The sequence below is a fragment of the Solanum stenotomum genome, chromosome 11 (assembly GCF_019186545.1).
Source record: "Solanum stenotomum isolate F172 chromosome 11, ASM1918654v1, whole genome shotgun sequence".
NCBI lineage: Eukaryota > Viridiplantae > Streptophyta > Magnoliopsida > Solanales > Solanaceae > Solanum > Solanum stenotomum.
In genome coordinates, this window is record NC_064292.1 from 6103941 (window position 1) to 6126183 (window position 22243).

General features: G+C 33.9%; 2 protein-coding genes and 1 pseudogene across 2 annotated transcripts; 2 read left to right on the top strand and 1 right to left on the bottom strand.

Annotated features, from left to right (window-relative positions):
- The first annotated feature begins 1623 nt into the window (after positions 1 to 1623).
- LOC125844575 (ABC transporter B family member 21-like) lies at positions 1624 to 7496 on the top strand (annotated as a pseudogene).
- Positions 7497 to 9069: 1573 nt separating this feature from the next.
- On the bottom strand, positions 9070 to 14462 carry LOC125844090 (ABC transporter B family member 21-like). Its single transcript, XM_049523331.1, has 11 exons — positions 14023 to 14462; positions 13768 to 13943; positions 13463 to 13684; positions 13022 to 13260; positions 12412 to 12937; positions 12052 to 12325; positions 11138 to 11946; positions 10765 to 11025; positions 9969 to 10232; positions 9583 to 9879; positions 9070 to 9422 (listed from the first exon to the last, which is right to left on the bottom strand). The coding sequence occupies exons 1-11, from the start codon at positions 14063 to 14065 to the stop codon at positions 9072 to 9074; spliced, it is 3462 nt and encodes a 1153-aa protein (XP_049379288.1). The 5' UTR covers positions 14066 to 14462; the 3' UTR covers positions 9070 to 9071.
- Positions 14463 to 17615: 3153 nt separating this feature from the next.
- LOC125844105 (acylsugar acyltransferase 3-like) lies at positions 17616 to 18902 on the top strand. Its single transcript, XM_049523354.1, has one exon. The coding sequence runs from the start codon at positions 17616 to 17618 to the stop codon at positions 18900 to 18902; it is 1287 nt and encodes a 428-aa protein (XP_049379311.1).
- Positions 18903 to 22243: the final 3341 nt, after the last annotated feature.

The following is a 22243-nucleotide window of genomic DNA, read 5'->3' on the forward strand; positions in this document are numbered from 1 at the left end:
CAGTTAAACTTGCAGAAATGTGTTGCACTATCTACAACTGAAGCTGAGTATATTGCGGCTACTGAAGCCGGCAAAGATATGATATGGCTAAAGTGATTTCTTCAAGAGCTTGGTTTGCATCAAATGAAGTATATTGTCTATTGTGACAGTCAGAGTACAATAGACTTGAGCAAAAACTCCATATACCATGCAAGAACAAAACACATCGACGTCAGATATCATTGGATTCGTGAGGAAGTGGTGAGTGAATCATTCCACGTCAAAAAGATCCACACAAGTGAAAATCCTGCAGATATGCTGACCAAGACGATACCGAAAGACAAGTTCGAGTTATGCAAAAAACTTGTAAGTATGAGTTCTCTCTAAAAAAGATGAAGATACCTCCTTCAAGTGAATGGGACTGGAGGGGGAGATTTGTGAGGTCCAGCCCCATTAGCCAATTATTGGTTTTTTCAACATTTGCTGCACCATTATTCAATTATTGTTTTTCAACAATTGCTGCATGCAATTGTCAATGGTTGGCAACAAAAGTTGAGAAACACAACTTTCGGTAGGTGTTGAAATTTGTTACAAATTTCTTATATAAAAGGAGCTTATGAGCTCATTTGAAACATACCAATTCACATAGAAAGAAACATATAGAGAGTTGTGAGGTTTCCATAGACTATACAAGAAAAATTGTCTGTGAAGAAAAATAGAGTGTGAGTGATATTTTAGTAAGGTGAAAAATCAAAAGAGTGTTATTCCTTTTGAGTGTGTAGTAGTCACTTTGAGTATTGTATTCGTGACTATACGGTGTAAAATTCCTTACTATAGTGATATCAGTTGCTCCTCTTGGCCCGTGGTTTTTCTCTTATTTAGAAGGGTTTTCACATAAAATTTTTGGTGTCATTATTTTCTCAAATTATTTCCATTATTTTGACCATATATATTTTTGTGTTAGTCCGTGTTTTCCCAACAGTTTTTAACAGATGTGAGAAATCATTTGAAATGGGTAATTAATGCAAATGGTAAAACGAAAAAAAAAAAATTTGTCTTTATGTTAATATGCTAAAATAGTCAAGTAAAAGTGAAAATCTTAGTTACGCGGGAATTTGTCTGTCAATCCTGCATGACACACTTTCATCAGCCCACCATCCACCCCTTTTCTATCATGTGACGAGCACGAAGAAAAGATATCACCCCCTTCGTACCCTTCCACACCAATAGAGGAAAATCGGAATAAGCTAGGGTCACGGTCTTAACATAACAATCTAGGACCACAAGATAGGGAGATAACCAATCCATACCCAATATCTCATCTGAGTCAAACATGTCAAGTAAAATCAAGTCTGACCAAGTCTCACTATCCGAAAATGTCACTACACATGCTCGATACACCCGATTTGCCACTAAAGAATCACCTATCGAGGTAGAGACACTAATAGATATTGCAAAGGGACTCACATTTTACACTAATATTGCAAGGGTCAAACATATAATTATATTATTATATCAACTACAATTTTTTATTTTATTTTATACCACTTAAATATATTCAACTATCACTTTTCCTCAATAATTTTTTCTTAAATATATTCAACTATCACTTTTCCTCAATAATTTTTTGTTAGAGAACCAAATATGTCTAATAACAACTATAGTGTTAAAAAGGAAAGTGAAATTAAGAAAGAGAGAAGCATTAACATCATCAATACTATTCCATTTTACAAACTCTTATCATTTGCTGATAATATTGATAAAATATTGATGTTTTTGGGAACAATAGGTGCTTTTGGGACTGGACTATGCCAAGTTATTGTGCCTCTCTTGTTTGGGAAATTGGTGGATGCATTTGGACTAAACCTAACTTCAGTTGTTCTTCAACAAGTTTCCAAGGTAATATATATATATATATATATATATATTAGATGATTTATGATAGTCCTGAGTTTCTTATCATAATTGCTTTTTTCCTTTCAGGAAAAAGAAAAATATGTAATCTCTATATCTGACTAGTCCTTTTCTTGTAGGAAAAGATTTATGACTCTATAAGTAGCAATCACAGTGTAGTTCTAGGGGTTTTGAGAGTTTTGTGTAGGGGATAAACGGTGAGACACAATTGTTGTGTTAACATTTGTGTGAACCTCTTTGTATATATTTTGTACTCTCTTTTATATAGTGAATCGGTCATCTCCTCTTGTGGATGTAGGTCGATTGACCGAATTCACCCCATTATAAAATGCTTGTGTCTTTTTGGCATATTTCTCGTTTGTCACCTTTAGAGGTTTGCTTTGTTAGCTTCGGCATGACACCTAATATGTGGTTATAACATCCTTTTGTGAGACACATTATTTACTTGCATAAACTAGAACAGAATTTGAGGGCTATCTCACTTGGTAAGCTTCCTACCTTCTATCGTTGACGTAGATGGTTTATTTAAACCTCATAAAAAACGTAATGTGCCCTTCCTCTCTCCCTCGTCCTCCCTTGATATAAGCGAGAAAGATTCTTTCTATCTTATTAGTCAAGTGCAGTAGTTGTAATTAAAAAAATAATGTTAACTAGAAATAGAATGTGTTTCGAAAAGTGCCACGCTTTTTATCTTGATATGAGCTACAAAGACCCTTTCTATCATATTAGTCAAACGCGTTATGCGGTAGTTGAAATAACAAAAAACAAAACGCTAGCTAGAAATAGAAAAGTGTTTCAAAACGAATAACAAGTGTTTTTCCTTGTGTGGATCCTATTTTAATGGGACTAGATGGGTAAATCCACCTATACATATGGTGTTAACTGTTGTATGAGAGTTACGCCACGTATTTCTTGATATAAAACGGATAGTGAAATATTTTTGTTTTTTGTTGAATGTTTTTTCACCACTTGATAGACAACTTGTTTTATGGAATGCCTAGTAGAAATGTGTATGTGTAGAGAGTCCCACATCCCTGCTTTAAGGCAGGGGCGGGCGCGGAGCTACACTTGCCCCTGCCAGTATTTTAGTTTTGTTTTATAGGTACATATGTATCAGTATTGACGTGTCTTGATATAAGTTGAAGATTTGTACAGTGGTTAAGGTGTTGCAAAAAAATTTTAAGTTTGTGTGTTGAATAGCGACATATTTATAATTTTTCATATTATATGAACCTTGTTTCCATTGTATGTTAAGCTATGTTGTTTTTCAGATATCACTAAAACTTGTTTATTTGGCCATTGGTTCAGGTGTATCAGCAACGCTTCGTAAGTCTTAAAGAACTAAGCTAAATTTTGTTTCAAGTATGAATTAGTAGCAAAAGTTGCTAAAAATTTGTGTTATTTGTTTGGTAGAGGTTGTTGTTGGACACTAACTGCAGAGCGACAAGCTGCACGTCTAAGGGTGTTGTATTTAAAAAGCGTTCTGCGACAAGAAGTTAGTTTCTTTGATAAGGAAGTAAGTACAGGTGAAGTTATTGGGAAAATGTCTGGTGACATTTTTATCATACAAGATGCTATGGGTGATAAGGTACGACGATATATAAAAAAGTTTGGGAAATATGTAACTAGAGCTATATGTATGTATATTATGAATTCTAACTATTGGTTATGGTCAGGTGGGGAAGATGATAAGGTTCATAACAATGTTTATAGGAGCATTTTCTATTGCGTTCGCCAAGGGGTGGCTTCTAGCACTTGTTATGGTTTCACCTGTCGTTCCACTGATAATAGTTGTCGGTGTCATGTTCCTCCTCATGTCTAGACAGGCATCGCAGTCACACAAAGCTTATTCTAAGGCAGCCAATGTAGTTGAGCAAACACTCGGTTCCATCAGAACAGTAAGACTAACTTAATGTTTATTCGTTTATGTGTTTTAGTTAAATACTAAATCTCACTTTATGTCTATAGGTTGCATCATTCACAGGTGAAAAGCAGGCTTTTGAGGAGTAAAACAAGTCCTTACAAAAGGCATACAAATCGGGTATACATGAAGGACTTGCAAATGGCTTAGGCTTCGGATTGTCCCAATTTATTCTCTTCTGCAATTATGCTTTGGCTTTCTGGTATGGTGGAAAGATGATCTTGGAGAAAGGTTACACAGGAGGTTCAGTGTTGACTATAACTCTAGCTGTGTTAAATGCTTCAATGTGAGTGTCAATGAATCTTCAAATATGTTTTAATGTGACGATCCATCATTTACATGTTTTTTTTTTTTGGTAGGTCAATAGGTGAGGCATCTCCTTGCTTTGCTGCATTTACAGCAGGGAAAGCTGCTGCGTACGAGATATAAACAGAAATTCAGAGATTGATGTGTACAACAATAGTGGGATAATTTTGGACGACATCCGTGGAGATATAGAGTTAAAACATGTCTGTTTTAGCTATCCGAGTAGACCAACAGAGAGAATACTCAACGAGTTTTCATTGTTAATCCCAAGTGGAAAGTCTACTGCTTTGGTTGGTGGAAGCGGAAGTGGAAAGTCCACAATTATTAGTTTAATTGAGAGATTCTATGATCCACAATCAGGTGAAATTTTTATAGACGGACGTAAGACTTTCAGGTTAAGTGGATTAGACAGAAAATTGCTCTAGTAAGTCAAGAACCTACTCTTTTTTCAACTAGCATCAAGGAAAATGTTGCATATGGGAAAGATGGAGCCACCAAAGAAGAAATTGAAGCAGCAATTGAGATTGCGAATGCATCTAAATTTATTAACAGACTACCCGAGGTTCGTGTGTTATTGTTTGATTATTTGATTAGAATATATGATGTACGTACGTAGATTATGTTCAATGGACTGAATTTTCCTGTAGGGAATAGAGACAAATGTCGGTGAACGTGGAACTCAACTCTCTGGTGGACAAAAGCAGAGAATAGCTATAGCAAGGGCAATTCTGAAAGACCCTCACATTTTACTCCTAGACAAGGCAACAAGTGCTCTAGATGCTGAATCAGAGAGTGTTGTCCAAGAAGCACTTGACAAAATTATGGTTGATAGAACAACCATAATAGTCGCGCATCGCCTCAGTACAGTGAGGAATGCTGATAATATTGCTGTCATTCATCGAGGCACAATTGTTGAAGAAGGTATAAGCAAATGTGTATGAATTCTTCTACATATTTTCTCGAAACACTGCTGAATGACTTGAGCTAATTACACACACACACACACACTAATGTTCTCGGATATTGAATGCTAACGCTCATCATACTTCTCAGGTAAACACTTTGAGCTATTGAAAGATCCTGAGGGAGCATACTCGCAGCTTATTTGCTTGCAGGAAGTAAATCAAGAAAAAGAGCTACTTTGCCTCAATGATTCACAACTTCTTTCTACTGAGTCAAGACCAGAATACAGTGAAAATTATGATACTACAGAAGTTAAAGGAATTCCTGAGACTATATTGCCAAAAAGTTCAGATGCTAATTTAAAAGTATCTAAAAATCTCGAAAAAGGTCATATTATTCGCCTTGCACATTTGAATAAGCCCGAGTTTCCTATTCTTCTTGTGGGAGCAGTAGTTGCAACAGTTTCTGGTTCCGTCCTCCCAGTTTCTGGTTTAATATTTTCCAACATACTTAAATCATTTTATGAGCCACCAGATGAACTAAAGAAAGATTCACAATTTTGGTCACTCATGATTGTGGTTCTTGGAACAATATTGCTGATTTCATCTCCACTAGAGACATTTATTTTTACCGTGGCTGGTTGTAAGTTGATCCAACGAATTAGATCGATGTGCTTTCAAAAGGCTGTCCACATGGAAATTGGTTGGTTTGATGAGCCAGAGAACTCCATTGGAGTGATAGCCACAAAGCTCTCTACTGATGCAACTATTGTTCGAGTTCTAGTGGGGGATATATTGGCAAAAATAACTAAAGATCTTGCAGCTGCAATTATTGGGATTGTGATTGCTTTTCGAGCAAGTTGGTTATTGTCTCTTATTATCTTAGCCATGGTACCATTTATGATGGCCAGCATTTATGTTCAGAACAAGTTTGTTAAAGGATTTGGTACTGATGCAAAGGTTTGTCAAGAAGCTAGCTAAGAAACCTTTATAACAATAAAAATGTCCGTCTGAAACCTTAGCTTATTCTTCTTTTCGTTTTTGTTATTGCAGAAGTATGAGAAAGCAAGTCGAGTAGTCAATGATGCCGTCAGTAATATAAGAACAGTTGTTTCATTTTGTGTAGAAGAGAAGGTGGTGGAGCTATATGAAAAGGAAAGTGATGTCCCAATAATGACCGTGACTAGAAAAGAGATGATTAGTGGTATCAGTTATGGTATTACGTCTTCATTCATTTTCCTTGTATATGCAGCAAGTGGCTACGCTGGCGCTCGCCTTGTAGATAATGGGACAATTTCAAATTCTGCTACTTTCCGCGTAAGTATTTACTTTACATGTTGCCTAATATCCTTGGGCAAGACAAATTAATAAGTCCGCCTCATATGTCCTCGCAGGTTTTCCTTGCTGTGTTTTTGACATCTGTAGTTATTTCTAGATCAACCTTTATGAATGATTTTACAAAAGCTAAGACTGCTGCTGCTTCAATATTTTCTATATTAGATAGAAATTCAAAGATAGATTCGAGTAAACAGGACGGTTTAACGTTAGACCAAAGCAAAGGAGATATCGAGTTTAAACAAGTATGCTTTGCATATCCAACGCGGCCAAACATCCAAGTTCTTAACGGCTTCAGCTTGACAATATCGAGTGGCCAGGTATACATACATATATATATATATATATATATATGAATTATGAACATTGTGTATTTCATGAATCATGAACATTTACATTTGATTATGAACATACAGACAGTTGCTTTAGTCGGAGAAAGTGGCTGTGGAAAGTCTACAGTGATCTCACTCTTACAACGATATTATAATTTTGGTTCGGGTCAAATTATGCTTGATGGGATTGACATTCAAAATTTCAATTTGAAATGGCTAAGGCATCAAATGGGGCTTGTGAGCCAAGAACCAATTCTGTTCAACAACACAATCCGAGCCAATATAATGTATGGGAAGGAAGCTGGAGATGCAAGTGAAGCAGAATTAATAGCTGCAGCAAAATTGGCAAATGCACACCAGTTCATTTCTAACTTACAGCAGGTTAGAAAATATTAATAATTCAATATAACGTAACGTATATGTAAGGTAGGAGGCTTACTTTTTGTGCTCATTCAGGGGTACGATACCATGGTTGGGGAGCGAGGTGCTCAGCTTTCAGGTGGTCAGAAACAACGTATCGCCATTGCACGCGCTATTTTGAAGAATCCCATAATATTATTACTGGATGAAGCCACCAGTGCACTTGATGCAGAATCTGAAAGGATGGTCTAAATGGCATTAGAACAAACAATGGTCAATAGAACTGCGATTATAATAGCACACAGATTATCAACAATTAAGGAAGCAGAGGTAGTTTGTGTTTTGAAAAATGGAGTCGTTGCAGAGGAAGGAAACCATGATACTCTTCTGAGTAACGAAAACGGTCACTATGCCTCTCTTATTAAACATCATATGGGGTATACATAATTTCATTTTCTGTTCATTCTTAATATGTACTACGGAAAATACCATGGAACATCGCAAAAAGTTTAAATAATATCCTTCGTCTCCATCTAACTTATTCCTCTGTTTACATTTTCCCTATTTTGTACCTTTCATGAAATATAAGATTAGCTGTGACAACTTTACTATCACAATGCAAGACAACTGGTAACTGCAACTCAACATTCAATTCCTTGAATAAACCAATTCGTTAGGGTTTTGTCCTGATTTATCAAACCATGTTTGAGTTTTACGCTTTTATGAAAGGAAAGTCGAAGAATTATGGAGTAATTTGTTTTACTTTTCCGGAGAGGAAAATATAATTAATTCTCTTCAATATTTGGTTATTCTTTACTTAGAGGAAAAGTTTGGGAATCTATACTTATTTTCATAGCAAAATACAATAAGGAGTTTTGTTTATGGGGAGTATCGTTGAGTTATGTCATAATTGCAAGTAACCATTATAGACATCCATTTGCTGGATAGACCACATCCATCGGTAGCAGCTCTATTCCATATTAACTGAATTTTTGAGGCTTTTTTCATTGTACAAAATTCAAGATGAATGTTTGAAATTTTTTCCATATTAGCTCTTTCATTTAATGAAGTTTGATATTTTCTAGGAGATTAAATTGCACTATTTGCAAAGTTATATTTATGATTTTGCAATAGTGGAAAGTAAGGTTTAAATTATATCCTTGAATGTTTTTCTTAATAAAGTGTGCATTGTCTCACAAATTTGGTTAATATAGAATAGAGGCTCAAATATGTCATCGAAATTTGAGAAAAAACTCATCTATGTCATCCGTTAAAAGTTTGGTTTATCTATACCATTTCCGTTTGAGAAAAGGTTCATCCATACCATTATTTATTAGTTGAAATGACATAGATGAGCCAAACTTTTAGCGGATGACTTAGATGAGCCTTTTCTCAAAGTTTGATGGCATATTTGAGCCTCTACCCTTTTAAAATGATTTAATTAATGATGTGACCGAATCATAATTGACCACATGTAAAAAATAGTTTTGCAAAATCGAAAATATTTTTAGTTTACAAATAATGGCATAAATGAGTCTTTTTTTCAAACGAAAATGACATAGATGAGCTGAACTTTTAACGGATGACATAAATGAGCCTTTTTTGAAAATGTTTTTGAAAACACTGTATAAACCAAATAATTTACCAAGTTCTTACGCAACAATAAATGAACACAATATCTAACCTCCAAAATAAAATAAAATCAAATACTGCAAAGTAAAAAGGTAAAATTTCCAAGGAGAAATTAAAGAGTCTCATATCAACATATAGTGATTTACATAATTAGTTAGCTCTATTCCATATGTGTTGACATGATAAAATGATGATTAATGAAATTAACAAGTTCTTATTTGTGGTATGATGATGATATGATAAATACGACTATAAGCATAAATACTATGTAAATCGAATCGTTGAAAGAAAAAATAATAAATAATTATTGAATATCTTAAATTTTTAACAAATATGAATCACGAGAAAATCCAATTTAGAAATGAATATGATGAATGAGAAAAAAAAAAATTAGATAGATCCCATATGATGTTTGACAAGAGAGGTATATTGTCCATTTTCATTACTAATAAGAGTATCATGGTTTCCTTGTTCTACAATGGCTCCATTTTTCACCACACAAATTATGTCTGCTTCCTTGATTGTTGATAATCTGTGTGCTACAATGATCGTAGTTCGATTTACCATGATTTGGTCTAATGCCATTTGGACAATCCTTTCAGATTCTGCATCGAGTGCACTCGTAGCTTCATCCAGTAACAATATTTTTGGATTCTTCATAATAGCTCGTGCAATGGCAATTCGTTGTTTCTGACCACCTGAAAGCTTAACAGCTCGCTCTCCAACTATGGTATCGTACCCCTGAAATCCCAGATTTGGAGGTTTAGAAACATTGAAAGCATAGAATCTTGAAATGTAATTGTCAGAGGTGGATCCAGGATGTGAAGTCTGAGTTCCTGGAACGACTTGCTACAATTGAATTCACAGTCAAATATTTATAGATATTTCAATATGAGATGACCTGTTGTATGCCAGAAATGAACTTGTGGGCATTTGCTAATTTTGTTGCAGCGATTAATTCTGCTTCAGTTGCCTCTTCAGCTTCCTTTCCATACATTATGTTGGCTCGGATTGTGTCATTAAACAGAACTGGTTCTTGGCTCACAAGCCCCATTTGATGCCTCAGCCATTTCAAATTGAAATTTTGAATGTCAATCCCGTCAAGCATAATTTGGCCCGAAGAAAAATTATAATATCGTTGTAAGAGTGAAATCACTGTAGACTTCCCGCAGCCACTTTCTCCGACTAAAGCAACTGACTGTATGTAAGTAATCAAATGTAAATGTTAATATCTAGAAAGGACACTGTCTAATATAAATATCACTGTTATTTGAGAGATACACATACCTGTCCACTCGAAATTGTCAAGTTGAAGCCATTAAGAACTTGGATGTCTGGCCTCGTTGCATATGCAAAGCATACCTGTTTAAACTCTATCACTCCTTTGCTTTGGTTTAAAATTAAACCATCCTCTTTACTCGAATCTATCTTTGATTTTCTATCTAATATAGAAAATATTGAAGCAGCAGCACTCTTAGCTCTTTTTAAATCATTAAGGATGAAGCTTGACTGAGAAACACTTAATGCTGCTAAAAACACAGCAAAGAAAACCTGCAAGGGATAAAATAAAGTTATATGAGGGAAGAGTTATTACTCTCTCTTGGAGAGAGCCAATTTATATGATTCACTTTCTTTTTTGTCTGTCTCAACAAAGAATTATCCGTTTTATATTTAGAAACAATTTTAACTTTTAACTTATCATTTCACCCTTGTAGGCATAAAAGTATCTATGACTTGGGAAAAGGGCCTGATATACCCCTGAACTTTGCGATTTAGAGCTCATATATATACACCTCGTTACAAAAGTAGCTCACATATACCCCTACCATTACACAAATGATCCAGATTTTAACGGTATATTAACATTTTTTCCTTTTTCATTTCTAACTTACCTCATCTCAATGACAAAGTTCAAGTATCAAGATTCAAGGTTGTAGGATTGTATATTGGGTTCTATATAGACTGATGGATGAAAGACAAAGAAAGCTTTCATAATTAAATCAAACTTCTAGTTTCCCTTTTCTATCATTTATTGGGAAAAAAAACATCATATATAAAGCATGTGAAGTAAATTAAAGCTTACGCGAAAATGATCAGTAAATGTAATTTTGCCATCTTGTATAAGTCGAGCTCCAGCATAACCACTTGCTGCATATACAAGGAATAAAAATGTAGTTGTAACAGCGTAACTAATCCCACTGATCATTCCTTTTTTTGTCTTTCCCTTAATGTCACTTGCCTTCGTATATAACTCCACTACCTTCTCTTCTGCAGAAAAAGAAGCAATTGTTCTTATATTTGCGACTGCATCGTTGGCTATCTGACTTGCTTGCTCGTACAACTTCTGCAGAAGAAGAAGAAAAAAGAATGTTGACAATTGAGTTTTAAGCTGGTCTCTTGACTCGTGGTGGATTCATACAAGCCAACAGAAACGTAGTGAAAATTATAAAACAAACCTTGGAGTCTGAACCAAACCCTTGAGTGAGCTTGCCATGAAGATAAAGGTTGCCTATCATGAATGGTATCATGGATATAAGAAGAAGAGACAACAACCAACTTGCTTGAAAAGCAATCAATGCCGCAACAGTTGCAGCTGCAATATCTTTAGTTATTTTTGCCAATACATCCCCTACTAGAACTCGAACAATAGCTGCATCAGTAGAGAGCTTTGTGGCTAGCCTTCCAACTGAGTTCTCTGTCTTATCAAACCAACCAATTTCCATGTGGACAACCTTTTGAAAGCACATTGATCTAATTCGTCGGATCAACTTACAACCAGCCACAGTAAAAAATAGTGTCTCTAGTGGAGATGTAATCAGAAGTACTGTTGCAAGAACCACAATCATGAGTGACCAAAATTGTGAATCTTTCTTTAGATCCTCCGGTGGCTCATAAAATGATTTAACAGTGTTGGACAAAATTAGTCCAAAAACGGGGAGTACACAACCCGATATTATTGCAATTATTGCTCCCACAAGAATTATAGGAAACTCCGACTTATTAAGATGCGCAAGGCGAGTAACTGGATTCTTTTCAAGCTTTTTAGATTCTTCTGAATTAATATCTGAGCTTTCTGCCAATCTAGTCTCAGGAATTTCTTCAATTACTGTAATATTATCATTGTTTCTGGATTCCGGTCTTAACTCAGTAGAAAAATGTTGTGCATCATCCCGGCAAAGTTGCTCTTTTGCTTGAGATACTTCCTGCAAGCGAATAAGTTGCGAGTATGCTCCCTGTGGATTTTTCAATAGCTCAAAGTGTTTACCTGAGATATATAAATAATGATATTAGCATTCAATATCCGAGAACATCGGCATGGAAAAAGATATCTTGTATTATGGCTTTCCTTTGAATTTATAAATGTTTATACCTTCCTCAACAATTTTGCCTTGATGAACGACAGCAATATTATCAGCATTCCTCACTGTACTTAAGCGATGTGCGACTATTATGGTTGTTCTATCAACCATAATTTTGTCAAGTGCTTCTTGTACAACTCTCTCTGACTCAGCATCTAGAGCACTTGTTGCCTCATCTAGAAGTAAAATACGAGGGTCTTTCAGAATTGCCCTTGCTATAGCAATTCTCTGCTTTTGTCCACCAGAGAGTTGAGTTCCACGTTCACCGACATTTGTCTCTATTCCCTACAAGAAAAATCATTTAATTAAAAACAAAGTTCATGTACGATCATTCGAATCAAGTCAAACAAAAACATATTAAAAATATGAACCTCAGGTAGCCTATTAATAAATTTGGCTGCATTTGCCATCTCAATTGCTGCTTCAATTTCTTCTTTGGTGGCTCCATCTTTCCCATATGCAATATTTTCCTTGATACTAGTTGCAAACAATGTAGGTTCTTGACTTACTAGAGCAATTTTCTGTCTAATCCACTTAACCTGAAACTCTTTGAGATTACGTCCGTCTACAAAAATTTCACCTGATTGTGGATCATAGAATCTCTCAATTAAACTAATAATTGTGGACTTCCCACTTCCACTTCCACCAACCAAAGCAGTAGATTTTCCACTTGGGATTAACAATGAAAAATCGTTGAGTATTCTCTCTGTTGGTCTACTTGGATAGCTAAAACAGACATGTTTTATCTCTATCTCTCCACGGATGTCATCCAAAATTATCCCACTATTGTTGTACACATCAATCTCTGGATTTCTTTTTATAATCTCAAACATCTTGTAAGCAGCAGCTTTCCCTGCTGTAAATGCTGCTAAGCAAGGAGATGCCTCACCTATTGACCTACAAAATAGTTTTTAAATGATCAGCACATTAAACATGAAATCATGTTTGAAGTTACTCAAGATTGATCGACAAACTACTCACATTGAAGCAGTTAACACAGCTAGAGTTACGCTCAACACTGAACCTCCTGTGTATCCTTTCTCCAAGACCAACTTTCCACCATACCAAAAAGCCAAAGCATAATTGCAGAAGAGAATAAAATTGGCTGATCCCATGCCTAAGCCACTTGCAAGTCCTTCATATACACCAGATCTGTATGCCTTCTCTAAGGACTTATTATACTTCTCGCAAGCCTCCTTTTCACCTGTGAACGATGCAACCTGTACAATGTAAAAGTTAGAGAAAGTATGTTACCTCTGATATAAATGACATCCCTCAAAGTAAAAACCAACATTTCATGTAAGATTAGCATTGCCATCCGTTAATAGTTGGCTTATTTCTTTCATCGCCATGACACATTTGGTTCATTAATGTTTAAAATGACAGGAAAATAAACATTAAGTTGTAAGGTTAAAGTCTTACTGTTCTGATGGAACTAATTGTTTGCTCAACTACATTGGCTGCATTAGAATAAGCTTTTTGTGAAAGCGAAGCCTTTCTAGACATGAAGAGGTACATGACACCAAGAACTATCGCCAGTGGAACAATGGGTGAAATCATAACAAGTGCTAGATGCCACCCCTTGATGAACGCAGTAACAAATCCTCCTATAAACATTGTCATGTACCTTATGAGCCTCCCTACCTGAGCATAAGCAAAAATTTTATATAACATATATACATATCCAAAACTTTTTTCTTTTAAGATTTTCAACAACACTCTCGTACCTTCTCGCCCATAGCATCTTGTATGACAAAAATGTCACCAGACATTTTCCCAATAACTTCCCCTGTATTTACTTCCTTATCAAAGAAACTAACATCTTGTCGCAGAGTACTTCTTAAATACAATACCCTTAGTCGTGCAGCTTGTCGCTCTGCAGTAAGCATCCAACATGACACCTCTACCAAACAAATATCACAAAATTTTTAGCAACTTAGAAAACAATTAGCACAAACAAAATATAGTTAGTTAAGACTTACGAAGCAATGCTGCTACACCTGAAGCCATGGCCAAATAAACCATTTTTAATGATACCTGAAAAATAGCATAGCTTAACAAGAGTCATGATTGTTCATAATATGCACATATGAAGGATTTAGCAACTTTTGTTGCTAAACAGCAATGTATATGTTAACAAATAACGATAGATTGACCACATCAGGTTTCTTCTTTGGGAAGTTTCATCAAACACCTTCTCTACATTATTTCCTCGCACTTTCATCTTCCTTGATTCTCATTATCTAGTTTCATCCAACACATTATCTACATAGTTAAGGTATTACTAGAGTCACGGGTGTTTCAGAAACAACATCTCTACCTCTCGTCCGAGAGTAGGAGCAAGAACTAGGGGGTGTGAAATGTGGCTGAGCTAGGATTTTCACCAACGAGTTCAAAATCTGAACAAGCAAACACATAAACTAGCCGATAGGGGTTCAGCATCTACCGTATAGATGAAAAAAATACTTTAGCCATGTATGAATAATAATTTTCATCGAAGAGGGTTCGGATGACACCTGACCACAAAGGGGCGCCGCCCTGGGGTATACACTCAACCTTCCACATATATCTCATTTTGTGAGATTTTACTGAATATGTTATTGTTGTAAATAATTGAAGTATGTTTCAATAAACATTCGACAATACTTTGCATAAGAAAACTCACACCTCATAGTTCACGTATGAAATTTATAAAAAACAAATATTTTAGGTGTATTTTTTATCCTTCGCTCTTAATCTTTTTATTTGACCATCTCAATTATACTATTGATCTTATGTGTTAATTCATTTAGTTATATTCTCAACATGTTGTCTCATATACAAGTCTAAATCTCCTTTTCCCCTAGGCTTGTTTTGATTCTATAATGTAGTGTATGACTATCTCATTTAGTTATTTTTTTTAAAAAAATACTTTATTTACTTAATTACATTTTCAACACGGCCTATCACATTCAAACGTGATCGTCTTCAATTTTGTACATCAACTTGTGTACGTAAAGAAGAGTTTGTCTATCTTCGAAAAGATAAAGTCGCGTAAAACCTTTAATATAGAGGCTTCAATCATCGTTAGGATTCGGGGAAAGGAGAATTTACATTTTTTTTAAAAAAAAAAATTCATAGTAATTAAGATAGCTCAGCTGAACTAAAAATCTTTGTGTGATTCAAAAGTGAAGAGGGAAACGGTATAAAAGGAACCGATCCACTCGTCAGACTCATGACCTAAAGATTGCAGGTTCGAATCATATCACTATTCCAGCCTAATCATTAAAACACTGTTCACGGGGATAAAAAGCCAGTAATAAGAGAAATGCATAGAACTAAGTGTTTCAAATATATGACATTTAAAATGACTGTAATACTTAAATATACAAACGCAAAGCGCAAACAATTTTACTAATAAATTGTTACAAAAATAAATTACCTTGGAAACTTCTTGAAGCACCCCTGAAGTTTGGTTTAATCCAAATGAGTCCACCAAATCTCCAAACAACACAGGCAAAATAATCTGAGCTAGTCCATTTCCAAAAGCACCAATTGTTCCCAAAAATATCAATATTATGTCAATATTATCAGCAAATGAAAAAAGCTTGTAAAATGCAATAGTATTAGTATTAATATTTCTCTCTTTTTTAATTTCATTTGCCTTTTGTGACATTTTTTCACTAAATATTGAAGAGGACCCTTCAAAACTATTGTTGTTATTAGTCATTTTTGGTCCTCTAGCAATTAATTGTTGAGCTAACAAGTAAGATATATTTGTAGATGGAATTTAATGTATTAAAATGGAATAATTAAATAAGAAACTAAATGTTTGCACGTTTGAGATTTTTTTTTAGGATATTCAAAAGATCAATTAGTTGGCTAATGAATCACAAAATATATATGGCAGCTGTGAAGTACTATAGTTTATTGATGAACAATCAACAATTAGTCCCTCATTAGTTATCGGTATAATACGTATACGTGTCATTTAGTTTGATCACAAATAGACACTTAAATTTGTATAAAATTGAAAAAATAGACAGGTTATTATTCGTCCTATGTTGCATCCTACCATGGCAATTCATGTCATACCTGTATTATGTCTTGTAAGATGTGTGTGTTTACTTATTTAATTTTATACAAGTTTAAGTGTCGATTTGTGCACACCCAAATTTGAAGGACATGGATGTCAACAGAAGACAAGTTAAAGGGCATAGTTAGGTATTATGTCTTAGTTTTGTGTTTTTTGAAAATGTCAAGATTGATATCCTTATGGGGGATTGTTGGATTTCGTAAGGTGTGAATCAGAATTGAATAGGTGTTTTCTCGAAAAGATATGTGGAAAAAGGATGCAATTTGAATAGTGCACTTTCACATTGAATATGTTGTGACTTTTCTGATGAATAACATATGTTCACACTATTCTTTGTTGACAATAAATATAAATTGCTTCTTCAAATTTTTAGTTAAGTAAATTCTTGATTACCTATTGTATTCATTGTACGCAACATCAAAGCGATTTATCCATTTCATCCTGAAAGAAAATAATCATATACCTCGAATACTAAGAAGGGATTAAGTTTTTTAATTTTTTTTTTTATATATATTTTAAATTCAGTAAACTTGGATTTTTATTTTTTATTTAAATTGATATATCAACTCACAAACTTGCACGTTGTTTAATAAATTTATTTAAATGGAACAAGCAAGCACGTCATGCAATAAATTAATTACTTTCCTGATGTTTAAATTACCAACATGACTTTTTTAAAAATAATTAGCATAAATCTTTGATATGGTTGATTATATTCTCTTAATTATTCAAAATCAAATTTGTTTAATGGAACAAGAACGCACGTCATTTCCTCTAAATTTAATAAAATTATTATACTGATGATCAACAATTATTTTTATATATTTTCCTCTCCACATGGCTGTACTTTTTTAATTGGATTTTATTGCTACAATTAAACACCTGGAATAAAATAATAATTAGCTACAAATTTTAAGAGATCTTATCTCAAATTTTATATATTGAAATTCGAAGTCTTTATTCTTTTTAATTATGTATTATTTTTTAAAATAAAAGAACGTGTCAAGTGTAATTTGCACTATTTTTGAGTTCGTCGTAGTTTTGTAATTTAAAGTGTTGCTATTACAAAAAAAAAAATTCATACTATTTTGGGATGAATTAATTCGAAATCTTGAACAATAATAACGGGATAAAATTCCTTAAGAACACACAGTTGGACTCATAAATAATTTAGCTTTTAGAGATAATGGTTAAAAACAATTCTGAAGTATCACTTTTTTGACTATTAATTGTTTGTGTTTCCTATTTGAACTATATATCACCAATTATTTATCAAAAATATATACCTCGAAGTTGACTAAACCAAGTGTCTGAATATAATCATCAAAAGATATGTGCCAACTTAATTTATGCATGAAATTTTGTCTACATACGCATAAAATTTTGTAGTAAGTCAAACTAACTCATATAAAATGGGACGGAGGAAATAATTATTTTGGTAGCCTATATAAGTGTGAATGTGGAAGTGTAAGGGCACATTCAAACTTTTTGATAGCTAAAATGGCATCATCAACAATTCTTTCTAGGAAAATGATTAAACTTTTATCCCCTACTCCTCCTTCACTTAGACAACACAATCTTTCTTTAATGGATTGCATAAATCTTCCTCAATATTCACCAATGGCCTTATTGTACCCCAAACCTGAAAATTATAACAAAAACCAAATATCACAAATTCTTGAAAACTCCCTTTCAAAAGTATTATCCTCTTATTATCCCTTTGCGGGACGAATCAAGGATAATAATACCTATGTCGATTGTGATGACACAGGTGCTGAGTATTTAAATGTCAAAATCAATTGTTCAATGTCCGAAATTCTCAACAACTCTTCTAATGATGTTGCGGATGTAGTCTTCCAACAAGACTTGCCTTGGTGTAGTACCTTGAATCGAAGTCCACTAGTGGTTCAATTAAGTCATTTTGATTGTGGCGGAATAGCAGTCAGTGCATGTATGTCACATAAAATTGCTGATGGATATAGTTTTGCTAAATTCATTAATGATTGGGCCACTACAGCTCGACACGTGGATTTCAAACCATCTCCTCAATTTAATGCATCTACTTTTTTTCCACTAATGGATGGTGGTCCAAATATTATGTCTATAAATGCTTCACCTGAATCACAACAACAACATGTGTCAAGAATGTACAATTTCTCATCCTCAAATTTGACAAGACTCAAAAATAGTATTACAGGAATACAAAATCCAACTCGTGTTGAAGTTGCCACAGCACTTATTCATAAATGTGGGGCGACTGCATCTATGGAAAATTTGGGCTTCTTTAAACCATCTCTAATGAGCCAGGTAATAAATTTACGCCCTCTAATTCCACTAGACACAATAGGAAATGCGACATGTGGCTATAGCACAATAGCAATGACAGAAAATGAGATACAGTTGTCTAACTATGTTGCTCAGTTGCAAAAAGTTAAACAACAAGTTCGAAACGAGTTGAAGAATCTAGATATGAATCAGATAGTCCCATATGCACTTGGAAAAATGAAAGGTGTTGTAGACATGATGGAGAAGGATATATTTGATATTTATTTATCAACAAGTGTGTGCAATTTTGGATTATATAGTAAGAATAATTTTGGATGGGGTAGCCCTATAAAAGTTACATATACAAAATATCCAGTGAAGAAAAGTATCATGCTTTTTGATGACCCGAGTGAAGAAGGGATAGATGCACTAATCACATTACCAGAAGATGAAATGTTAATTTTTCAGAAGGACAAAGAGCTTCTAAAGTATACTTCTCCAATTCCTGGTACAGCCAAATAAATTTAAGGGTTTGTATTTTATTTTATTTTTTATTTTGAGAATGTTTTACGAATTGATTTAAATTTATATTTCTTTTGGATCATGTAACATTTTTATGATTTGATAAATTTGATATTGATTTACCATACTATCTATGCTTTTTGCTAAATATAATATGATAGGGTCAAGTCAAATCCTCCACGTCTTAACGTTCACAACATAATGGTGATGGCTTAATATATTAAAAAAATGAAAGGATCGACTAATTCTTTTCAATTATTACAGTAGAAATGAAAATTTGCCAATTCCCAATAAGTAATCTAATTATTTAAAAAAAAAGAAAAAGAAATCAATTTTATCCAGAATAATGTTATTTTAAGCTTAACTAGTGCACGATATATAGTACATATTATGCTACATGTGATTAAAAATCTATCGGTCGGCTATAATGGCATGCATGAATCAAATTTTTAACTGATGATATAAATGAGTTTTTTTCTCAAAGTTTGATGATATATTTCAGTTTTTTCTCAATATATATATAACAAATACTTCATCCATCTTTTTTTTACTTATTAAATTTTGAATCGACACATCTATATATAGAAAAACAATGATTAGTATAGTGAGTTTATCATTTTACTCATATTAATTAATAAAGTCTTACACATATTATCCCGCAAGATGAATCAAGGATAATAATAACTATATCAATTGCTTCTCCAGTTGTTCAATCAATCGAATCATCATATCCTTATAGTATGAGAATATTCTACAAATTGTTATAAATTCAGATGTCTATCAGTAACCTGATTCTCAGAAAATAGTTGTTATATTATATTTAGCAATAATTATAAATATGAATATTTATAACCAACACTTTGATGATGCTAAAGGTTTTAGCAATTTTGGATATAATGACATTAATTCAATTTCCTCTAAATGTTTTTGCGACAATATAAGGACAACATATTGCCACTAAATGTCTATTTTATTGTTGTAATGATACAACATGTTAAATCTATGATTTTTTTTTTAATTTTAAGAACCCAAAATCATGTATTAATAAAATAAGACATAATACATATATATGCCATTTACCCTGACTTCAGCTAGTATTCATGCCCTCCAACATTGAGTGTACAAAAGTAAACACTTAAATTTATATAAAATTGAAAAAAAGAAACACATATCATACATGACATAATATACGTAACGTAGGGACACAAAATTACCATGTAGGACATCTTATAAGATTAGTTCCAATACAACTACATAAATATATATATATTTATCTTAAAAACATGAACTCCTAACTTGAATGTTAAATTACTATAATATCCCTAACTTAGGTTGTGACTTTTTCGATCAGTTGTGACTTTTCCTATAAGTTGTGAATTTTTTCAAAAGGTTGTGATTTTTCGATGAGTTGTGACTTTTCCAATGAGTTGTGACTTTTTCAATAAATTGTGACTTTTCCAAAGAGTTGTGACTTTTCCAAAGTGTTGTGACTTCTCGGAAAGGTCATGATTTTTGAGCTAAGACACAAAAACATTTGTTCATACTACTGTAAGATCCCATATCCGAAAATGGACCGCAAAACTGTTTTCCAGAAGTTGCAGGTGCGACTCACGGTCGCCACCCACGGACCGTAGGGTGACCCGCGACCCGTGTTGGTGGTCAGTGGTTCACACCTAAAACCTTTCCTAGAACTCACCCCAAAAATTTGGCTAAGGTAGACCTACACCAGGACCTACGGACTGTAGGTCAGACCACGGTCCGTGGTCCAGGGCTGTAGGTTAGACCCCCAAATTTCAGCCTCCAGTACAGATCGACGGATGACCAGCACAGACCGTCAGTCGATCGACAGTCCGTCAATCCCGTCCATCAGTCACTCCGACAGCAGTTAAGTCGGGGGTTTTTTGGTCTTTTTCTTATTCTTTTGACCCCTAAACTACGTCGTTTAGACCCTAAATTATGAAGTTTTAGTTAGTTTAAGCCTAGAAACATAACTAGAACTTACCTAAGTCAATTCATTAATCAAAATTAGAGCATAAGAGGAGAAAAGAGGTCAAGAACCCTAGTTCAAGAACACAACAAGATTCCGCCAGTTCCAGCCCAAAATCGAAAGATTTCTCCATGGAATTCGTCACCAGGTATGTGGGATTTCACTAGTGGGTTTCTTTCGCCCATTGGGTCCCTAGATTTCAGTCAGATTCTTGATTCCCTATTATTAACTAGACCTAGGGTCTCTAGAATTTCAGCAGATTATCATGAATTAGTTATTATGTGATTATCATGTTATTACTTCGTTTCTTGCATGAATTTCAGAACCCTAGCTTGGTAGTTCTTTAGTTCCTGAATTATACATGCTAGGTCAGATATTTGAATATTTCAGATGTGCATGCCTCAGTTTGAATGTTTCATTATCAGTATATAAATGTGCATTCTTAGTTTGCATGCCAGTATTTTGAGCTATACAGTATATTTCAGAAATTCAGTCATAATGTGTTAATCATTTAATCTATTGGGAGTAGCATAATACCGAGTTGGACTAGGATCAGCCACCCATATAGTCCCAGAACTACGAGCCACGTTGGTTGTAAGTCCCTTCTGTGGGCATCATTTTAGTGACCACACCAGCATTCCTCTACACCTTTGGCCGGGTGTATTGGGTCCTTTCGATGGGGCATATACATCGGAATCCACATTTAGCTCATGTGATTTTATTATCGATTATTAGTAAGGCTGGCAATTGGACAGGACCGGATCAACAGGATCGATTTTATCGGAACAGGTACCGGAACCGATCCTCGTTACCGGATTTAGTTAACGAAACCGGTTTTACCGGAAATTTTCAAATGTTCCGTTTGGTCCCTTAGTTACCGGATAGGAACCGGTTTGGACCGGACCGGAACCGGTTCTTACCGGATCATTGTTTACCGGTAATTTTTTTTATTTTTTTATTAACTTTAATTATTATATAATATTATATTATTAATTAATAAAATTATATTATTAAAAAACTTCAATCTAAAACTTTAAACTTTAAAGTTACTTTAAAGTTCAATTGAATTTAAGCTTAAACTTTAAACTTTAAAGTTTAAAATTGACTTTAAAGTTTAAATTTTAAAGTTTATATTGAATTTAAAGTTTAAAATTGACTTTAAAGTTTAAAGTTTATATTGAATTTAAAGTTTAAACCTTAAAATTTAATTTTATATTAAAGTTTAAACTAATATTAAAATAGTTGAAAATTAAATTTCTAAAATGACTTGGATTAAATATAAGAGACTATTTTAAAAAAAAATCAAGGCGAATAGCCGTATATTTATTCAAATAAATAAATTGTACAATACAAT

Bases quoted from the DNA above. Each gene is read 5' to 3' on its own strand.
- LOC125844105 (XM_049523354.1), top strand. From the start codon at position 17,616: ATGGCATCATCAACAATTCTTTCTAGGAAAATGATTAAACTTTTATCC.
- LOC125844090 (XM_049523331.1), bottom strand. From the start codon at position 14,065: ATGGTTTATTTGGCCATGGCTTCAGGTGTAGCAGCATTGCTTC. The intron at 12,938-13,021 runs GTGAGTAGTTTG...ACTATTTTGTAG, and splicing joins GCTGTGTTAACTGCTTCAAT to GTCAATAGGTGAGGCATCTC. The intron at 9,880-9,968 runs GTATGTGTATCT...ACTTACATACAG, and splicing joins TGACAATTTCGAGTGGACAG to TCAGTTGCTTTAGTCGGAGA.